Raw genomic sequence first — 16,993 nt, forward strand, 5'->3', positions numbered from 1 at the left:
GTGAAACCCCATTTGCGCTGCCTATAAAAGGCATTGTTTTTCTGCCTTCTCTGCATGTTGCAGTTCAGTATAAATGACTCTGAAGTAGGCCTGGGCAATATAAACAGTATATTCAATATAAGGTATACATTTTGCCGAAGGTAGAGATTTGGACTCTACAGTCTTCCCGCTGTAGCGCATGGTGATGATGTTTACAATGGCCCCTTGTGCATGTCCTTGTGATCTTCAAGTAAATACTTGTTCTTAGCCAGTTGTACTGTTTTCATTTAAAATATCAGCAATATTTTTTTTTGCACTCTTTTGCACCAGAGAGTGATGACTTTTAATTTTGGTTTGAGATCTGCACAATATGTTATCCAAAGTAAATTTATTCTTTCATTGTTTTTTTTTGTTTTTTTACCCATTTACCGGTAGCTTCTATAAAGGACTATGCAAACCAGTAAGCAAATTATTTATTTAAAAAAAAAAACAATACTTGATTCTATACCGTGATATATACCGTTACCGTGAAGGGATGCAGTTTATACCGTGATATGAATTTTGGGTCGTATCGCCCAACCCTACTCTGAAGCAGATTGTGGGGCAAGAATGAGACCTGCGTGCAAGGGCATTTTGGTTTGTGAAGTTTTAACCCTTGATACTCACTTCCCCTGCCCCAATGTGTTGAAAGAAATTCTCACTGTCAGATGCTGCCGCCGATGTTTTCTAATTATCTGATTGCGGTATGCCATGTCAGTATGTAAATGTGCACACATTTGCGTCAGTATCCCGCTTCACTGGGTTTCTGTGCAAAAAGGCAAAGGCCGGGTTTGTCTCTTTTTACTGCTGTGGTGCGTTGATTTACAAATACATAACTAAATCTTTTTTTTAATAATTGTGGCACACATTTAGCTAACTGAATACCTCTTGGTCGATACGACATTTAACCTTATCTTTGTAAGGCATAGTGTTTTATTCTGCGCATACTAATTAGATAGCTAATAAAGTATCTGAGCTGCATCTCTACTGCACCTCCAGAGACTGAATGCGCTGACTCTGCACTCTCCCCGCTCATCAAGGCCCTCTGAATGACAATGATGATGTGGCAGTCAGGTTTGACCTCCAGAAAAAGCATCCTGGCGTTGACCATTGCTTTTGAGAGCCGCGTCCATAAAGAGGACAAGGTCGAGGTAGTCCATAAAGTCCAGGGCTAAGATGTGAGTTGATGATCAGAGCACAGACCTACTCATATCTAATCTGTCATGTTAGCCAGAGGACATGGATAAGACCAGCAGTTTATTGAGGCTTTCCTCAGTCGCTGAATTGGCCACCAGTATTTTACGTGGAAGGGCTCCAGTCGACAGCACTGGTTACAGACTGATGCGTAACCATGGTACCAACACACATTGATGCAAAGTGTTGCTGGGGGTGCTCCGTTTGACTGGTAGCACTGATGTTTCATCGATTATACAGCATATAATTAACTTAATGTCATAATCATGTATAATGCCTTACTCCGAAGTGTATTTCCTAAGAAAATAGCACAACTATGTGATTAAATCAAACGTAACAATGGCTGTTTATGTACAGTTTGCATAGTTTCCCTGTTTCTGAATGGGTTTCCACCTATTTTTCCCAAACATGGATTCTGCGTCCACCAATCTATGCAATTCAATTAACACAGTTCAGACAGTCTAATGCAGGGATGGCAAAATGTGGTCCTCGAAGGCCGGAGTCCTGCAGATTTTAGAGGTTTCCCTACTCGAGCTGCAGCTGATTCCAATTAACAGGATCGTTATCAGTCTTATGCGGAGCTTGCTGATGAGCTGATCTTGAATCAGCTGTGTTGAAGAAGGGAAATATCCAAGACCTGCAGGACACCGGTCCTCGAGGACCGGATCTCGCCATCCCTGGTCTAATGACTGCAGGAGCTGAGACTGAAAAGCAGGGCGATGACAGTGTAGTCAAACTGTAAACATCTTCACATTTACTAAGGATAATCCTATCCTTCTTGCTTGGTATCATGATTGACATGTATGTAGATCACCCAGTGACTTTTATAAGCAATGTCAGGCAATGAAAGAGTAATCAAACTATCAATTATATTTACTTGCTAGGCACTACATGCTACTACTGTAAACATTAACAGATTCCGAGGATCAAACTTGTTCCTGAGAATGGTAATTAACATGCAGATTGCCAATGACTTCATGAAAAGTGACTAAATAGGCAGCTAATGACTGTACAATCCAACTATAAATTACATTCTTTCAATGGCATATACTTGCCAGACGATATGTGCTACTGTAAATGAGTCAACAGGTCCTGAGGATAATCCTTGTTGCTTGGTATGATTGTTGACATGTGGCTTGTTTAATTACAGTGACTAAATATCCAGCCAATGAGGATACAGTCCAACCATAAATTAAATTTTACTGCAGTGCAAGCATGTTTCCAGGTCCTGTGGGTAAATTATTTTTGCTGGGTTTAAATGTACATCGCCCTATAACTCCACAAACGGTAACAGTCTACTTGCCAGACAGGTGCTACTGGAAACATTACAGGTCCCGAGGGTATTACTTGCTTTGTGTAATAAGTGACATGAAATTCGCCCAGTGACAGCATGGCTGTATATGGCGACCCCTGCTTTACAATGGCTGATAAAAGCATACCGAACTAAACCATATTGGTTATTTATTATTACTTATTTTGGTACCCTTGACAACTTTTGCATATGGAAAAGCAAACAAACTGTGTATTCTTCCAAACTGAACTGTAAGACATTTTTCTGATAGAACAAATAAATCAAGTACTTCCTATTCAATGAAAAGCAGACCCAAGGGCAAAAAGATCTTGGATTATGTCATATATAACAAGCATGTTTCCAATGCACATTTGTATAGAAATTTTCCACACAGTGATTTAGTGCACATTGCTGGTTTTGACATCAGCTATCTCTATGATTTGTTTCTAACAGGTCTTCCCACCCCTTCCTAATGAGGCTGAGATTGCGCACACCAAAAAGCTCTTCCGACGCAAGAGGAACGACCGACGGTAATGACGCATGAAGTCCACACACACTCCTGGGAAGGTTTTAATGCGATGAAGTCAGATGTCAGGCAGCCAATCCTTTGGCCTTAACAGCTCTCGTCTGCCAAACAGCGTCCACTCAGGAATGCAGACTGCAGACAAATAATAAAATAGACACATTTAAGGTTTTTTTTTAATGTGAAGACATGTTTCATTTTGATTCAGTTCTGTAAGTTTGTGCTGGCACGTCTGCTCTTTTTGTATACACAATGAAATCTGATTTGTGATTTCATTGAAACGAGCTTCTTGAGAGCGGAGGACGGGCCGGTGGGAACATGATTCTTTTGCTGCCTGCCCTGATGTCACTGGAAAATTGTTCTTGGGTTGCTAAGCAACCGGGAAAGGGAAAATATTTGTGTTGTATTTTTGGTAAGACAAATGAAATTTAGGTAAGTACCAAATGGACAACGCAAAGCACAGCAAATAATTGGCACTGTTCAGAACTATTGTGTTCATGGCAATGTTTTTGTACATCGGCTGAAAAATATAGGAGGAAAATAACAGAAACTTAATATTTACAACCACACTGGTATCCATGTTTTTATGCGTATGGTGTGCAGCTGCCTCCAAGAACTGTTTGTTTTTATTGTCTTATTTTTTGATTAACACATTGACTCATTAGCATAGTCCTAACTGTCAAGACACTTATGTCAGATCTTCTGGCTAGGAATCTTGGTTGAAAATAAGAGTCAGATCACTCTGTTTTGCAGACTCGTGTCAAAGCATACTAGGCTAATTTATAGTGAAAAAGTACTTAAACCACACAAAACTAAAGCCTTTTCTGCAAGTTTGAGTCATAGCCAGGGAAAAATATAGTCTAGAAACTACGGGGGAACCTCTGAGGTGGAATGCCCTCAATTTGTAATTCAAACCAAAGCTTTTGGGAACATTTTGTTTTGAAAATTACACAAGTTTCAACAGACATGAGCAAATGTTTTCTGATGGTATCAAAACAAGTTATGGATGATGGCGGAAGAAAAATGTAGCTGTAGCATAGCAATGAAAGCGATCTACAGTACGCATCTGTCCTGGCTGCTTAGTACAATATGGCTAAACAGACAAAAGTAATTAAAATAGTAGCAGTGGGTCAGTTGTTGTTTAACCACTTCAGACCCATAGATGGTTGCAGTGGACATGTAATAGCCTCGTGTCTAAACCTATAAAACACATAATTTGGATTATGTCGACACTTCTGGTTCATGAACTAACCAATCACAATCGCAAGTTGATTTGCGTGATGTTCATGTTAAACAATTTGCATATAAGCTTGGTAAGTTTACAACACGCTACAGCCATATTATCCTGGCGTCCACTATAACAACTAAAACATGAGATGCCCCCCCCCCCCCCTCCCAAAAAAAATCCATGTTCTTATGTGGGAAAAGTCAAAATCAGCGCACACAAAAATAATAATAATTTGCCCAGCAGAAAAAATGCGTGTCTGAAGGGGCTACTCTCTGAACCCAGTTTAACCAGTTAAGAATTTTTAGAAATGGAACCCGGAAAGTATATAACACTCGTCAAAGTTAATTATACAAATTATTGTCTTTATGTTTTAATTTTTTATGTTTATGTTTTTGAACAATTTTTTATGCTTTTATGAAAAAGAACGGCAAAATGCGAAACTCCAGAATTCTTACACTTACTGTACGTGTGTCTATCAATGACAAACTTAAGGGCAAGTAGGCAATGTATAGTCTAAGTTTTTGTTTAACAATTTATTTTTATGTTTGCATATAATCTAAGATGTTAAAAAGTGAAGTAACAATTTTATTGTTGCGGTTAACTTCGTTTGGCACTTGTATGATAATAATAATGATCAATTTGACGGTACTTCTAACATTGCCTTGATGGTAAATAAAGATTTTATGTTGGTGGCCATTTGTTCCTGGCACGGACACTTTCCATTTCCATGATTTCCTCTTCGGGGGAAATGTATTCCAGATCCAAACAAATCAGTTTGACAAGCGTCAACAACAACCTTAGAGGTTTCACTGTGGTGTTTCTTTGCTTCTCGAAGAATCACCCTCTGCAGGTCATTTGAGATAATGCAAGTGTTAATGACTCCCTCTACATGTTGTGCAGTGTGCAGTCTAAAAGAAATGGTGAATAGGCGTTTTGTTAAAATGTATATGATAAAAAATACACACAGGAGCAACCTGTAACAAAGTTAAATAGCAAGCGTACCATAAGGCGCAACACTGTCTCGTAAGAGGAGTGAAGGGAAGGCACTACATGTGTTTCTACTTTAGAAGGCACGTCAAGCAGGGCTGAAATTAGTTGTGATTTACTGGAATGTGCTGCTTGCAGAGAAAGGGGCAAGGTAAGACTCAATATGCTCCTTTCCCGACTCTTTAAACATATTTCTTTGTTGTGTTGCCTTTGCATATCTGCACTCGTCTTTGCATGATTTTTTTTGTTCTTCCATTGCGAAGATGCATTAAGAAGTTTTCTGTACTTTAAATCACCAATAGGCAGGTGTCTGTCTTCAAGATCCTGTAACATATAATAAGCCTCTTTTACACCGAGATGTTGTCAGGTTGCCCCTTCAGATGTATCTGCATGTGCCTTTTACACACAACCCAGCAAAGGATATTGCAACAATTGTTTTGTGCTTTCACACACCATCTCACTATTACAGAATTACATGTCAACAGCCCGATTGTCTAGTGTCACGGATAGGGATGGGCACCGAGTCCCAAGTACTAAATTGGCCCCGGGCCTGAATTATTAAAGATTGGAGTATCGTTAAGCGCCGCCTTTAGCTGTTCTCTTACTAGTCCAGAAGAAATTAGTCAAATTAATTTAGACTTCGTTCTCCATATTTTGTGTATGTGCCTTTCATACAGACCAGCGCCACTGAAAAAAGACAGTCAGTGTGAAAGGGGGCTTTACACACTAGCATCATCCCACCTCTGGATCAAACAGTGACTCAGGGGGAAAAAACAGCAAATTGTTGCTTTTTACTAGTGGCATATGAGAAACCTTTACACACAGTTGTATTCCAGTCTGGCTCTGATAAAACCAGCAAGTGGGGAAAATCCCGCTTGGCCTATTCTGTGCCTATGCCAATTATACAGAACAGTGACACAGAGAAAAAAAGCGGAAAAATGTTTGTCATTTACAGGCAGTGGGAAAGGGGCTTTACACTAGGCGTTGTCTGGCCTCTTTTACAGCTCGGATACTACCCCCAAAGGTGGAAAATTTGACTCCGTCCCCCAATTCTGTGTTGGTTCCGTTTACACAAGACAGCGACAGAGAGAGAAAAAATACAGATAATTGCATGCTTTACTGGCTTTTAAGGTGGAAATTTAAAAGTCAACTTCATTCCCCTCCATTCTGTGTCAGTGCTGTTTCATTGAACAGCGACAGAATAAAAGCAGGAAAATGATACCTTTCACAAGTCGTGTGAAATGAGCTGAAAACATATGCGGCCTTACGGCTCTGATAGTTAGGACAAAGCTATGTTGACTTTGTACTCCCCATTCTGTGCCTGTGCACTTCATGCAGAATAGTGACACAGAATAAAAGTGGGAATTAAATGTCTACTTTTCCAGGGTGTCTGAAATAGGCTGACAACTTTTATGGTACTTATTCATGTACAGTATCAGAAACGAATTATGATTATCAAGTTCATTTATGTTTTGGACAATGTCATCTTGATAATCTCAGCTAAGATCCTCTAACATTGAGGCCGAACCACTAAGGCTGAGTAAGGCAATCCTCACACTCCATTAAAGGACAGTGTGTAGTGGTCAGTTTGAAGCTATGCGTTTTATTATTGACTGTCTGCCTGCAACGCTCCCGTCGCCCTACTCCATCCACCCAGGCCAATCAATTTGTCTGGGTCAACCAATGGTAACCAATAAAGCAGCAACCCTGATTGATCACCAATATCCCACGGGCATATAGCCATGATTCAATTCATCTCTTCAGTCACCATGGCAACCCTACTTCACCTAGTTCTCTGCATGTTGTTCATATGACATAGTTATCAACCTGTAGTTTTGTTTGTCCTCTCTTTGCTTCCTTGCTTGCCTCCTACAAAAAATACTCCTTTTTTCAAATTATCCTTCACACTTAATGCACTCCTCATCTATGCATCTCTCCATCCTTCCATTCACCCAAACTGTGGCGCACCCCTTCCTCTCCTGCTTCTAGAACAATAGATCACAGCGACCGATTAACCATACTTCTGCCTACCGGCCCTGGGGGGACACGGCACGTCTACGCCAGGTTAGTCTTGGTACAGGGGACACAAAATAATGCAGTAAAAAGCACGCATCATCATCTTTTAACATCTCTCTTTTGTTTTTGAATTAAAACATTTGTTGCTTTTCAGATAAAATATTACATTCTAATTTGGCGTTGCATGTTTTTCATTGGACAGTGACAACAAATGCTTTTTCATATATCCTGACTGAAACCTCCCACTGGAAGACTGATCAAACATTGGTAAATTTTCAAAACACAATAGTGACGTGTTTTGAAAATGTTAGCCTTTACATGCAAACCACTGTCTTTTACAAGAGACCATTTTTGACTGAAAACTGATAAAGACAGTGGAGTTTGGTCATTTGTTTACATGACAATGACTCTTGAGCCTGAAAACGTGAAATAAGCGTGGAGACGAAAAAGTTTGAGAAATTATTAGCATGTCTCTGTAAATGCTGAAAATTGTATAATAATAATAATAAGTCTATCATAATCCTTAATTTTGATCAGCATTGTCAGAGTGTTCATCATTTAACATTTTCCGAAGAGGATTTGTTGCTCAGTATACATTTAGTTTAACTTTGACTAAATTGGTTATCTCTATTATTTAATGCTGAATTTTGGAGGGAAAAAAAAACTGAGACGTCTTGTGGATGTTTTTTAAAGCAATAGCATTTCCATGTTAAAAACAGTAGTAATGTGTAAAAAACATATTTTTTCCTTTAGGAAGTAACATAGCCAACTAACTACACAGACAAACCAACAAGCACAGTTATGATGGCAAGTATCTGATGGGGATGTTAGGTTTAGCTGGATTACGTAAAACGACGGAACCGATTTTTATAAAAATATAAAGGTTGGACTTCGGCCAATAAACCAAAGGTCCCGTAAAGTTTGGCTTCAGTTCAGTTCACGCTTGTGGGGAAAAAAAGGCTAACTTTTGCTATGTTCTTTGTGAATAATGCATACATCTTAATGGCATTCATGCATTCGAGTTTCCAATTTGGTACTGATCCAATTTAGGATTGTTGTGGGGCTTGGAGGAGGTCTTTTTATCTTGATGAGCTGCAGCAAAAAAACAAAAAAACATCAGTGTAGACAACATCAAACAAGTTAATTATGATGACTACAAGGATGCTACAAAACGCATTATGCAGAAAATACTTCTATTTAATTAGTTGATGGCTTCAGAGACAACTGAGTTTGCGTGTAGGCGACTTTGAAAGCTCATCAGCGGCCTCAGTTGTTACGTTTTCATCGCAAATTCCCCGTCGGTGATGTGACTGATGGACGGTCAGCGCGAGCAACCCCGCCACCGAGCTCTGCCGTCATTAAATATTATTAACGTTTTATTACCGTCTCATTTTCACCCCCTTGCCTGCGGCGCTTTAGGGAAAGGTTTACGAGATGTGAGCCTCTACTAACAGCTGTCGTAAAGATCAAATTAATCATTAGCGTGAGCGAGATACTGTCCTGCTCAACTTTCACGATGTCTCCTATGAGCGGCACGTGGCTCCACGATAGATTCTAATACCTCGACCTCTTTAGTCCCATTAAACACGATTTTGCCATTTCTGTCGGTCAGCATTAAGACTGATTGGGATTAGTCACGTAAAACCCCGGTGGAAATATCGTGGCCTTGAAAAGCGGCTTTGCAGCCGTCTCTTCATTGAAGGAGGTGAAGAAAAGCACGGCCGCCCTCCACTCAGCTTAACGAACATCAGTCTCAGAAAGATATTGAATATTTGAGGCAGTTGTTTGCTCACCACCAGATGAACTGTCTCCCAACCTCCCCGGGAGAGTGGAGCCGAGGTGCCAGAAAGGACGCACACCCAATGAACGCATACAAAGCGGCCTATAAATATAATGCATTTGCATTTACTTGGGCTGGCGCTTTTATGAAGAGGAGAAATACTTTAAAGTAAGCAAATTTCTGAAACACAAGTCTGTTTGATGTCTGATAAGGAAGTTAAGCTCTCCTTTGAATATTCACCTCCTTACCTTTTAGACTTTTCGTTCCTTATAGCAGGCTTTTCAGTTAAAAATAGAGTACATAGTGCCCTCAGTTCATGATGGAGGTTCTTTTGGTGGCAGCCGACTGTACATAGTATATTACCATTACCAGTTATTGCATTACATTATCTCCCCCCCCCCCCCAATCATGTGGGTTTCGTTCCTGATAAATACACAGGTCAACTATTCCTTAGGCATGTTTTTATTATCCCGGAGAGCCACACCCACTTTCTTAAAAAAAAGAAAGTGGGTCTGGATAGCTTCCCCTTACGTTGCCACTCACAAAGGCCACCTAACTTGAATACATTGCTTTCTCTTTCAAGTTATTTTCTGTCTCTATGGCAAAAATGCCACAGTTAATACTGGGAGAAGCGCTACATACACATTTCAACGGTAAGAATGCGCAGAATGTCGACTATTTGTTTCGCAACTATGGCAACAACACTACGTCAAAATACATAGGAAGTGGCCAGAAGACGTAATTTCCGCTCTCCGCTTATTGGTTCTTTCCACTGTCTGATTAGGTTTGCCCTGCCTCATAAATGCACTTGATTATGACTTTGTCCAGACTCAGTCTGGTTACCAGGCAATGTTTTTTACATGTTTTTTTTTAAAGGCTTTAAATACTCAAATAATATATATATATATTTATTTTATTTTATTTTTTACTGTTTAAACGCATATAAGAGATTGAGAGAAAGCTGCTTTCTGCAATGTTTAATATTAATATAATGTTTATTAGTTTTCAACGAAAGCTAAGCTGTGCAGACGATTTACAGATTTTGTTCTTTGTTGATTATTATCATCATCATCATCTTCTTCTTCTTTAAGTAAGTGGTGTGCTACCATCTAAGACTAAGAATAGAATTTCACCCTAAATAGACGAGATTTAGAACAACATTAAAACATATTAAAAACATGTCCAAAAAAAAGTCTGCGAAATAGCACGACTGTGAACCCTTAACTCACATTTTTTTATTAACTGTATATGTTAGTCTTAAAGAAACACAACAGATTTGTGTCTTTATTTTAATTAATATGATTCCAAAAGCCCATTTGATAAATTCACCTTTCCATACCCCCATAGAGGCTGGCCAATCACAGCACAGAACAGTGTTCTAATGCAGTTTTTTGTTAAATGATGTGTTTGGGGAACCTGCGATATAAACCTCGATAAAGCTACAGTATGTGGTTGTCCGCATTGCCAAGTTGAATTTGTCAAAACTCAGTAAACACCTGTTTCTGCTCCACTTTACTTGCATTGTCAGTAAAATGTTACACGTTTCAGCCAAGCGGTTAGTATGTGTGCCTCAGACAGGAGATTCAGGTTTGAATTTCCTACTCAGTTTACATATTCTTCCCGTGCTTGCTTGTGGTTTCTCCAGGTACTCCGGCTTGCTCCCATATTCCAATAGCAAGTGTTAAGTTAGTTAGACCCTAAAATTTTTCATGGGTGTGAATGTGATTGTGCTTGTCTATATGTGCTCTCTGATTGGCTGGCGAGCAATCCGGGTGTACCATGCCTCTTGCCCAAAGCCAGCTGGGATAAGCTCCAGCACACCAACAACTGAACTATCTAAAAGGGTTGCATAATGCTTAATAAGTCTTTTATTAAGTTGAACATTTTCTGGTTTTCTTTTGCAAGGAATCTAGCTTCTATTAATTTTTTCTTTTTGGTTGCATTTTTCTCAAGGTACTAAAAGCGCGGATTCATTGATCGTGTAACACCGTCTGTAAAGTTCCACGGCCTTCTGTGTTGTTCATCATCAGTACAGCCTCCCACAAGGGTGCATTATCTCTTTTTAAAAGGCAATTTCAAACAAGCCTCTTATGTTGAGTATTTGACTGGCTCAAGTCAGACTGAGACCAGCTTTGTTCCTTTTCATATGAGTTTAACCAAAACAAAAATTAAAGTAATTTAATATATAATATAAGTTTTAATTCTCTATTGTTGTAAGTTTTTTCTATAATGTGGATTGGTCTGGAATGCTTCCCCCTTGATCAACGTTGCTCTATCAGTAATAGCTTTATTTTGATTCCTTACGTTTTGGTTGAACCCAAAAAGCAACAAAGCTGCTCTCAGTCCAACTCGAGACATTCAACTACTCGCTCAACACAAAATTGGGTTTCTTCAAATTGCCTTAAAGAAGAGAAACACACACTAAAGCAAAACACAGCCTTGTGGGAGGCTATGAAGAGCAACAAGGAAGGCTGTGGAACTTTACAAAGGTTGTTTCGAGATCAATGTCTGGGCCGTTGCTTCTGTCCCACCTCCTTGGCTACTACAAGTACTAACTACTATTGTATTAGTCTTCGCAAAAAGTAAATTCATTAAACTTAACATAGAAAAAATAATTCTCTTTCCACCAATTAGTGTCAAGCTTCATACCAACACTGTGACTCCAAAAACTGAAAAGATGTGATGGTTAACATCAGGATTTTGTGACCTCTCCCAAGTGAAATACAAAGAAAAATGTGTACATTTTTGGTTTAAGCCATCAAGGCCATCTAATTAATATCAAGCATATTTTTTTCAAAGTCAGACTTGATCTTAAGCAAAATAGAAGTGGTAGAGTGACACCAATAGCTGGTTGTTTGTTCACGCTTAGGCTGAGGTAGATAATAGGTTAGCTTCTTGGTGCCGGCGTGGTTAATCTCCCTAACCATATGTCAGTCGCTTGTCAAAGCACACAGAGTGCACAGCAGTAGGACAGAACTATGCGGGACAAGAAACCTCACCGTGCATCCACATGTAAGCAGCGTTACTTAATGTAAATGTTGGGATAGTGGTGGTTTAGGGGTAGTTGATGTCGTGATGCTCCATCACAACCAAGCTAACCATAACCGTATCTCCCATTCCAGGAGGCAACAGCGGGCTCAGGGAGGAGGTAAGAACCAGTCTCCATCACCGCAACACCAGTGGGATCAGCAGTCACCCAGCCCAACGGAAGCAGGAGACAACAAAAACAACAGTTGGTCGCCTCGCCAGTATCAAGGCGGACATGTACAACGACAGGGCGCACCTGTGCACGGATACAGTCAGAACCGACGCTGGCACCCAAATCAGAAAGGTCCAGGACAGCAGAACCCTGCTGGTGTTGATAGAGGACAACCTCTGAGAGCAACCAAAGAGACAGAGAATGTAAAAGTGACAAGCGACAAGCACACACGACAGATGGAGGAGCTTTGGGACTGCAAGAGTCCCGCTGACTCTCCTAAGGCTGAGTCAGACGCAAACGCCTTGTCAGACGTGACAGCCGGCAAAGAAAGCCCCGGCTCCTCGGGCCAGCACTCGTCCAGGGAGCCCCAAATCAGCTTGCTGCAGTCGTCCAAGGAGAGGCTGCAGAGGAGACTAAAGGACAAGGTTCGAGAAAGCTGCTTACTTTATGTCCTTCACTATTAAGCCAGTCAAGACTATGTGCGTGTGTGGATGTTTGCAGGCTACTTTCATCTTTATCACACACACACACACACACACACACACACACACCTCAGTGCTTTAGTCATTTATCCATTTTTTTTATTTGACTCAACTGTTGCGTGACTCAGCTGTGTTCTCTGATGCTTGGCTGCTCAGAGCTGACAGCAAAGCCACGATTCATGAACATTAATCTTCAGTGACACCCCTTGAGCCACTGCTTTACACAATTTACCTTATAATCATAGATTTTAATCATGTATATATATATATATATATAAATATATATATGCAGTATACACACACACACACACACACACACACACACACACACACACACACACATACATACAGTGCTGCTCAAAGGTTTGTGAACCTCTTGAACAATTTGGACTTTCCACTTGTCTCAACCCCTTTGTTCAATCTGAACCATTACATTTTATATGAAATAACAGGTGTAGGTTTATCAATTTAATGAATGAAATGTGTAGTCAAAACTTAATTTTAAAAAGTTTTTGGTCAATTAATGTAATTGCAAAAGTAAGTGAACCCTGAGCTGCATTGCTTAAAACAAGCAGTCAAGTAGATCAGGTAGAACAAATTGGTAGCAAAGCTAACCACTGAAATGGACCAATGAAATGAGAGGTTTAGCAAAGAAATTGTGCATCATTGACTGAAACAGAGACAAAACCACATCACTTTAGTCTTACCCAGGTAAACCCATACAGGCCAGTCATGCTGAGAGGAAAATAAATCTCAGGGGACCTCTCAGGAAGTGGGTAGTGACAGCACCTCTGTCTGGGGAAAGCTAAAAAGTAATCTAAAAAAAATTAGCTTCATCATTCCACTGTGAAGCAGATAATCTGCAACTAGAGAACACTGAAAATTACTACAATCCTGCCTAGAAGTGGACGACCTTCTAAAATATCAGAAAGAACCACAAGAAAATTGATAATTCAGATAAAAAGGCAACTCGAACATCACATCAAGGGATTTGCAGACCTCTTTTGCTGCATCTGGGACACGTGCATGCTTCAACAATCAGAAGAAAGGTAAATCGACAAGGCTTTCATGGAAGGCTTGCTAGGTAGAAGCCTCTGCTCACAAAAAAGATCAATGCTGCCCATCTCAACTTTGCCAGCGAGCACCTGGACAACACTGAAGCTTTTTGGAAGTCCCTTCTGTTGGTCACAACTTAAAACAGTCATGTTTGGTAAAAAGTCAACACTGCATACCAGCAAAAGAACCTTCACCCTAGAGTGAAGCATGGGGGTGAGAATGTTAAATTCTGGGCTGGCTTTTCATCCTCAGGACCTGGACAACTCCACATAATCATGAATTCAGAGGAATATTGTGAAATCCTGGATCATAACCTGAAGCCGTTCTTTGTGAAGTTACAGCCTGGTAGAAGATGGATCATGCAACATGACAATAATCCAAAGTATTCCAGCAATACAACCAAGTAGTGGCTGAAGAACAATAAGATTAATGTTCTGGGTGTGCCCAGTCAAAATCCTGACTTAAATTCTTGAAGCGGGCAGTTTATGCTAGACGCCCATCCAACGTCTCTCAACTGGCTACATTTTGCCAGGAAGAGTGGCAAAAATCCCCCCAAAGTACAGTATATGTGAAAGACTGATTAATCACTAAAGAAAGTGTTTGGATGAAGTTCTCATTGCAAAAGGAGGTGCAATGTCCGATTAAGTGAGAGGTTCACATACTTTTGCACCCATCATGAAACCCATGAGTTTTTCTTAAATCAACAACATTATTTTCAATGTCAGCATTGTAGATTTGGGTATGACTAAACGTTTAATAAGATTATTTTAATATTTTATACAAAAAATCTGACCATAGTTTTTCTGGCTACTTCCCATATTCCATAAACATTCATGGTAGCTTCCTTGAAAAACTCAAAACTGTCCATAGGTGTGAATGTGGATGTCAATGCTTGTAACCGACCAATCTGGGTGCAGATAATAAGAGTTACTCAGCTCTTATCTTTCCCCAGGAGGAGGCGCTGACGGAGATGTCGAGTGGACCCAGTATGGACCGCCTGCTGGGGTTGCTCAACAGCATGAGGAGCAACAGCAGCGGTGTTGAAGAGCAGCTGGCCTCCTTCATGGAGGAGGCACAGAGCTCTGCGCGCTCCGAGGAAACTCTAACCCAAGTTGTTGGCACCATCTACGACAAGGCCATGTCGGACCGGAGTTTCGCCGCCACCGCCGCCAAGCTCTGTGACAAAATGGCGCTCTTTATGGTGGACGGGACCAAGTTCAGGTCCCTGCTTCTCAACTTGCTGCAGGTAATCCTCAGCTGCTTTCTCTCAGAGAGCCCGTTAAAGTGCCGCATAACAAAGATCCAGCATTTATCAGTGTGTAAGCGTTTTACATAAATGTCGGCATTATTTGCATCGTTGTCTACTGTAGTGTGACATAAAAAACATGTTAATTTCTTTCGCGACAAGGTGGGAGAAGGGAGTTTCAGACACCTGTCCCACCTTTTCAGTATCCCCATAAACACAGGCACCGCTTTCACCGCCGTTACGACTAATACTTTACCTCCGAAAGGAGAGTGTTTATACAGAACAACTGCCTGTGACATTTCTATAACCAGTTTCACACAGTCGATTCATCATATACTTCAGAAAGAAATGTCCGCAATGTTTAGTCATTCATGTGTTAAATGATATTTTATATATCAAAAGTACTAAAAGCACCAATACTCAGTCTTCGTGAGTGCTCAAAGCGTGAATACTCATACTGACATCGGTCTGAAAAAAGTGGTAATGAACATCCCTAGTTAACTGTGTGCGTTCACACAGAGACACAGCATTATTAGCCCCAGTGTCTTGTGTAATGTACTGTATATAAACATGGTAGTTAATTTCACACAACAACACAACATCCCACAATCAGATAATTAATAGATGTCTGCTCTAGTGTCTTGTGACATTCCCTTACACATCCCAACTGTTACTACACTGATGATACTCAGATGATGAAATATTCTTTATCCCTCATTTCTTGTCAGTGCTATTTGTCCAGAACAGTAACTCAGAAAAAAACTAAACAAAAAAGGTAAGTTTTACAGGCTTTGTAAAAGAGGCTGTTAATACAAAAAAATTGCAAAAATGTTACATCCTCTTTGATTCCGCAAAATTTCTGCATCTCAGCCATAACAAAAAGACCCAGAAAGGATCTCCTTAAGCCTCTTTTTTTTTACACATAATCTAATGGTGGTGGAATACGGCTGCAACTGGGTGTACTTTCATACAGTTAAACAGCATTCCACAGTTAGATAATAAAATGGCATCCACGCTAGCATCTGGTAGCATGCAAGAAACAATTAATCAACTCTCGATTTCACAGTCAACCAAATTCTTAACGGTTATTGAAGCGCTTAGTAAGGCCATATCTTAGAAAAGCATGATCTGTGCCTTCATGCATTGACATTAAGACTTCAACATCGTTGCGTGGCTCAGCATAAAGGGACAGTAACATGACAAATCACCTCTTTGGATCTTTTAGCCATGTTAAGATACTAATTCCTCACCAAAAACATCACCAAAGTGGTGTTTTCCTCCATTCACCCCTCTATGAGAAATTTTTGGTCATTCTGTTCTCCAGGCACCAGCCCCTCGCAACTCGAGAAAACAAGCGGGTGCTCACTCTATGATGTCATTAGGTGAGGCCGACAACAACAAAAAAACTTTCAAAAATATATAAGTTACTTTCATATACTGATAAAATGTCTTTACCCATCTCGAAATGGGAGACAGACTTGTCTATAGCACCGGAATCTGACTTTTGGATTCAAGTTTGTGAAAACGCATTTAAAATGACAAAACAAACAAATTTACAACTTATCCAATATAAAATTATTCACAGAACATACATTACTCAATATATGATGAAGAAAATGGGACTCTCAGACTCCGACATTTGTCTCCAATGTTTACAAAACACTACAGACACTTATGTTCATGCTTTATGGTTATGTACTCCGGTTATGTATTTCTGGACTAAAGTCTTAGAAAAAGTTTCCGCTATTTTGGACTGTAGGATACCTTTATCTCCAAACTTGTGTTTGCTAGGTGACCTAACAACAACTGACTTACCACATAAACAATTTCAATCTACACTTGTAGCCCTTACTATCGCTAAAAAAACAATTCTTGTTAACTGGAAAAATAAACAAACTCTGAATATCGACCAATAGTCTAACCTCCTCATAAATCACATTTTAATGGAAAAAATATCTGCCTCAAATAAAAAC

The 16,993-nt window shown here is 40.0% G+C and overlaps 1 protein-coding gene across 3 annotated transcripts in view; it reads left to right on the forward strand.

The window, feature by feature from the left end:
* ctif (CBP80/20-dependent translation initiation factor) overlaps nucleotides 1-16,993 on the forward strand; it is a 51,029-nt gene that overhangs the window by 17,191 nt on the left and 16,845 nt on the right. For 2 of the 3 annotated variants that reach the window (XM_077542230.1, XM_077542228.1), the window contains exons 8-11: nucleotides 2,957-3,033; nucleotides 7,231-7,305; nucleotides 12,160-12,661; nucleotides 14,727-15,020. In XM_077542230.1, the coding sequence (XP_077398356.1) occupies nucleotides 2,957-3,033; nucleotides 7,231-7,305; nucleotides 12,160-12,661; nucleotides 14,727-15,020 (948 nt within the window). The remainder of the gene's footprint in view (nucleotides 1-2,956; nucleotides 3,034-7,230; nucleotides 7,306-12,159; nucleotides 12,662-14,726; nucleotides 15,021-16,993) is intronic. The other variant, XM_077542229.1, reaches the window with a different exon arrangement.

Source organism: Vanacampus margaritifer, chromosome 14, assembly GCF_051991255.1.
Source record: "Vanacampus margaritifer isolate UIUO_Vmar chromosome 14, RoL_Vmar_1.0, whole genome shotgun sequence".
In the NCBI taxonomy this organism is placed as follows: Eukaryota; Metazoa; Chordata; class Actinopteri; order Syngnathiformes; family Syngnathidae; genus Vanacampus; species Vanacampus margaritifer.